We start from the raw sequence: 5,320 nt of genomic DNA, 5'->3' as shown, positions 1-5,320 counted from the left end.
ACAGATCAACACTAACGAAGCAGACGTAACTTCAACTGTAAACTAAAAGCAGCAGTCAAGAGAACAAATACGTATACACCACCAGCATAATCATCATCTGTGAGCAATGTAGCAAGGGCAATAAAACTTGGCACCAATTATGCCAGACATGGCATTTAATTACATTCAACAAGAGGGATAAAGAGAATTATGAAAAATGTAAATACAATAATCACATTCCTAATGTTACTTGCATTACCTGATGAACAGAGCATATCATTCATGGATACAGCATGATTCCAAGTACAATTAAGTCTAACAGAAAATCAAGAATTCTCTCTGTTAGAAGGATAAACTAAAGACCTTTCTGTTTCATTGAGCTTATATGTAGTTATATAATACACACTACAAAACATCATAAACTACAGTAAAATGCAATCCAATATGTTACAGCTCAGAAATTCTTTGCAGTTTTGACTTGAATCAGATTCAGGTATAAGCTCGAATCATTGTCATTCCATTTCAGGATTCACCACAGCACACATTACACTCCAGATGTTAACTAGTGCCACATGTTGAGAAAAGGCAACAGATGACAATAATCCAGGAATAACCAACATAATCTCAGTTAACTTTGAAAAAAGGAACTTTCATCAGCAAATGAAGTTCTCATTCGCATAAAAATTCTTCTGGTAAAACACAAACTTCAGATTAACAAAACAAATAAGTGAAACAACACTTCTACTCAGTTACTCCTTCCCTAAAAAGGTCTATGTGGAAATTCAATTGCCTATTTCTTCTTCTCTCCACCTCCAGCAGCTCTGCATCACCAAAATTAAACATTGTGCCAGAATTAATTACAGTAAAGGAGACAAAGCCCCAAATACATGAGCTTTAACAATAATTAATAGACATGATGCTAGCATAATGACCAAAGGAGACTCAAAACATCAAGTAACGAGCAGTCACCTCATTTTTCGAAGAGCAGATGCCATCTCCTCACGCTTCCTCTTTGCTCTCTTGTGGGTGCCCAACTTTCTTTTAGCAACTTTCAGTGCCCGCTTGTCTTTCCCAACTTTAAGAAGCTCTGTGATTCGCTTCTCATAAGGAGCAAACCCAGCAACTTCCCTAATGAGACTTCTGGCAAAATGTACTCGCTTACTGGTTTTCTGACAGAAATAACAAGAAAAATCGTATCATTGAAAATCTCATAGGTTAGCCTAATGCCAATAATTAAATTTCTATGTAACAGCTGTATGCTTCCTACAGGAAAAACTTGCACCAACTTCACAGAGAACCATAATACTGCAGGCAGGGGGGGGGGGATCCAGGGAAACAGAAGAACACAACTATGTGCACCGGGAAAAAATGTAAACCTTACCCCCTTTCTATCAGAGGGGCGTGGTGCAAGCTCTTTCTTGGTAGTAATATGCCCTTTGTTCAAACCCACGAAGAGCCCAGAATTTGGCTGTTGCGGCGCCATTGCCTGAAGTAGAAGATAAATGTCTAATAAATCAGAAAATTTCATTCAACGAACCAATAACATGGCTATATATCATTCATAGTCCACCATAAGAATCATAACTAAATCTAAACAATGCATTAGTATAGCAACGATTGATAATTGCAACCAGAAAAAAATTAAATCAAATAGAACCCACTTATTCGCACTTGACCCGTCCCCGGTCACCTTAAAACCAAAATATGCAGCTCCTACTAGTACTACAAATTTCAATCAAAACCATAATTATTCGATCCATTCTCAAACACAGCACCAGCATCGAACAACCACTTCCGAAAACACAACTCCGTGCCTTCTATTCGCAACCGTCTTCCGGGTTACTCCACTACGAACAGAAGGCAACATACATACAAGTAAATCTCGAATACAGAGTTAAAACACGAAATACGGAGCTAAAACGTGATAACATATCCAACATTTAGACACATAAAGACAACTTTCCGTCAGGGATCGGGAAACCCCTAGTAGATATCAACTTAGCGAATAAAAGCACGAACACCTTCGGGTTTAAGCGGTCGCGAAAACTTACCTTCAGCGGAGAAGTAGCGGAGCTACCCAAAAGAATCCTTAGGGTTTCCGTGGAGACGACGTCGCGCAGTATTTATAGCGTGGGAAGTCGAAGTGGCAGTAGGACAGTGTTTGCCTGTTTGTTCCTGTACGGAAACTTTGAAATATTTATATATTATACTTTAATCCTCTATTTTTAAATGTTTTTTCCTATTTTAAATTACATTCATATTCTTTGAAATTAAATCTAATAATAATTATTTAAAAACTTTAATTTATAAATAATTCCTATTCATCATGAAAATTTTGCACAATTATTCCATGAGGTACATTAATACAACATCGTAAGAGATTTACCTGTAATCTACATCTATATCTATACTAATTAAAAGAAAAATTCATTTTTACTCATAAAGAACGACTATTTACACGGCAATACTAATTTTTTAAATTATAGCAAAAATCCCTTTTGTATTTTTCAACTATTCTTACTCAAATTCTTATTCTCATTTATATATTCATACTATCTGTCTACACTAATATAAAAAAAAGAAAGATCTTTTCCACTCACAAATAACGGTTTGTGACAACATAACACCAAAATTTTTTATGTCGATAATATACATAAGTGATTTTCTTTTATTTACTTATTTATTTTTTAAATATGATATTATGATTTATATATTTTATTTTTATATATAATATATTTTAAAATATAAAAAAATTAAAAAATCTTTTATTATACCAATTTTTAAGTATTCAAATTTATCCTTTAATTTATTTCTTTCCAATGAAAAAATGTTACTCTCACCTTACTACTCCATGTTTATTTCTCACAAACTTACATATTTTTGTATACCCACAATTGCACAATTTGTTTTTTCTATCTCACCTCACTCCTCGTTTTTTCTTTTCACATGCTAGTTTTACATACGACCAAGAATCCATTTGATTTGGCATTGGCTCATAATTTACCTTTTAAATTACCTTTTTTTTTCCCATATAACAACCCCCAAAGTTTTAGATACTAATATTATATATATATATGTGTGTGTGTGTGTGTGTGTGTGTAAAAAAACCCAACCATTTAACTCACTTGAAGGTGTTGGATTCTAAAAATTCCACATAAGTTTCTTAGCAAGATGTATATTTAGAGCGTGAGTTTACATAAACTCACTTAAAGATACTCATTTCTTATGGCTATTTAATGATGAAGAGTAGCTATTCTCATTTCCATCTTTGTAATTTATTAATGCAAAAAATATGGGAATACTAAATAAATTCCATATTTTCAACAAATACATCTATTTTTAGCACTAGTATTACAACACTTTGTTCAGAGCAAGAAGAACAAGTAAGAAGATTACTGTCAAATAAACTGGGCATTTGCCCAGGAAGTGAGTACAAACATTTTCTCCTTCCTGCATAACTTAGTATTACAAAAGGGAAATTTTGGCTTAGGAGAAATATCACTCATTTTTCATGCTCAGCTAATCTGCACATTTTAAACCATTCTTTGTTGATACACACACACACACAATTACATTTAGAACAATTTTTCACAGGCTGATTTCAAATCAACCATTGCTGCAGAATTCATCACCTGAATTTGTTAGTCTACCTTAGCAGACTGCGGAGAGGATCAGTCGTCCGACTATTGCTTGGCTTCATTTTCTTTACAGATGTGTACCTAAGTAGTGTATTTAGAAAGCTATGTTAGTGTTCTTTCGCTGGAACTTGGGAGCTATGTCTGATACTCGAGAACAGCTTCCCCTGCAAATAGAGACGAGATGAAGATGTCGTTACCACTTAAGTCTACTTTGATGCATAATGGATTTGCCACAGGTTCGCTTATTAGTAAGTAAAATGAACGAGAATTTCTAATGGGATGCTCAAAAGCCATTCACAACACTCACAAAAGCCATTCACAACACTCAAACACGTGCATCTGTGTGAGAAAAGAATAAAAGGTTGTAGAATGTAGCATGTAACCTCCAACTAGTACAATGCTAATATATCACTACATACCATATTTCAACCTTAAAACAGTGATAAAATTCAATAATCTAGAAGATGCATAATCTAAAGGTGCGGATCCGCCAAGAATTTTGATAGATGTCACACGGAGTCTATGATCAGCTATTTACAAAGTTGCTTCAGCAAGAAAACATTAATAAAACTCAGTGTATCTACAAACTTGTTACATGAAATAGGTAAAAATAGAGTAATAATCTTACCGTGCATTCTCTTGACAAACTGTTCAAATTCAACGAGGTTTTGTCTTTCCATGAGAAGTGGGTTGAGCCTCAGGTAGGTAAAAGCAGAAAAATGCCTCCCATCTGGATCACCGATGGGCTTTGCCTTTTCCAATAAATAATTGTACCCTTCTCTGTCATGGCATGGAAAAGAATTTTCACTGGCAACTGGTATAGAAGCATCCCAAGCAGCATTCAGAACCTAGATTGTGATCAGCTGTTACTACGGATTTTGGCAAAAACCATTTAAATTCAAAAACGACATTATGCAATTTCTAATATAAAGAAGAAATAAGCTTTTGCTAAGTATAAATATTTTCTTGCTGAAGTAACAAGCAGCAAATTATGAAAAACAAAGCTATTCCACTAATACTTACTTGCCAAGTTAATCCCTCAGGATCGGCTAGAGACTCGGAGAAGTCCATATGATGATCTACCATGCTCATATGGGAACATGTAAAGCATATGGCAGCCCCATGCCTCTTTAGCATTGCCATAATAGCAGCATATCCATCACGATTGCAGGAGTTATAATATCCAGCAGTTAATTCGGCAGCATGACTAGCTGTCTTGTACCACCAATGGATGCCTGATAGCTGTTCAGTGATAAATAGAGCAGAGTGTCAAAAGAGCCATGCTCATGCAAAGATCCAAATTTTCTTGTTAATCTACTAAATAGTTGTGAAGTTGATCAGTTAGTATCTTCTGGAAAAACAATATTAGGGTATGGTGTATTCATGGGAAATATAAAATAATTATTATAGAAAAAGTAGGAATGCACAGGAACACATATGAGCAGATTGAGATATATTGTTCCTACGGTTGACCAAGCTGTGCTGGCAAAGTTCAGAATCGCATTAGTGGAGCTTACCTTTGCAGCAACGAAAGTTCCTTCAAAAGCTAACTTGGCCAGAGAAAGCACACGATCACCATGGTCAACTAAACCCTGAGAATACCACTTGAGGAAAAACCTGCCATAATAACCATCATAATCGCCCCCATCACAGAAAAATCCAGTCTCATGCGGCCGTGAATTGTAGGAACCAGCATTCTCAGG

General features: G+C 35.2%; 2 protein-coding genes across 2 annotated transcripts in view; both read right to left on the bottom strand.

The window, feature by feature from the left end:
- LOC105173169 (60S ribosomal protein L36-2-like) lies at nt 451–2,150 on the bottom strand. Its single transcript, XM_011094838.2, has 4 exons — nt 2,031–2,150; nt 1,361–1,465; nt 949–1,148; nt 451–800 (listed from the first exon to the last, which is right to left on the bottom strand). Exons 2-4 carry the CDS (start codon nt 1,460–1,462, stop codon nt 770–772), a joined length of 333 nt encoding a protein of 110 aa, XP_011093140.1. The 5' UTR covers nt 1,463–1,465; nt 2,031–2,150; the 3' UTR covers nt 451–769.
- Nucleotides 3,297–5,320, bottom strand: part of LOC105173168 (beta-amylase 7) — a gene marked incomplete in the record, with an annotated part of 7,177 nt that continues 5,153 nt past the window's right edge. Inside the window, 4 exon segments of the mRNA XM_011094837.2 lie at nt 3,297–3,781; nt 4,246–4,465; nt 4,641–4,859; nt 5,135–5,320. Of these exon segments, the coding sequence (XP_011093139.1) occupies nt 3,753–3,781; nt 4,246–4,465; nt 4,641–4,859; nt 5,135–5,320 (654 nt within the window).

Source organism: Sesamum indicum, linkage group LG11 (assembly GCF_000512975.1).
Source record: "Sesamum indicum cultivar Zhongzhi No. 13 linkage group LG11, S_indicum_v1.0, whole genome shotgun sequence".
NCBI classification, from domain to species: Eukaryota; Viridiplantae; Streptophyta; class Magnoliopsida; order Lamiales; family Pedaliaceae; genus Sesamum; species Sesamum indicum.
This window is presented reverse-complemented; position numbering and strand designations above follow the sequence as displayed.

Bases quoted from the DNA above. Each gene is read 5' to 3' on its own strand.
- LOC105173169 (XM_011094838.2), bottom strand. From the start codon at position 1,462: ATGGCGCCGCAACAGCCAAATTCTGGGCTCTTCGTGGGTTTGAACAAA. The intron at 1,149-1,360 runs GTAAGGTTTACA...TATTTCTGTCAG, and splicing joins GCCCCTCTGATAGAAAGGGG to AAAACCAGTAAGCGAGTACA. The intron at 801-948 runs GTGACTGCTCGT...TTGGTGATGCAG, and splicing joins TCTGCTCTTCGAAAAATGAG to AGCTGCTGGAGGTGGAGAGA.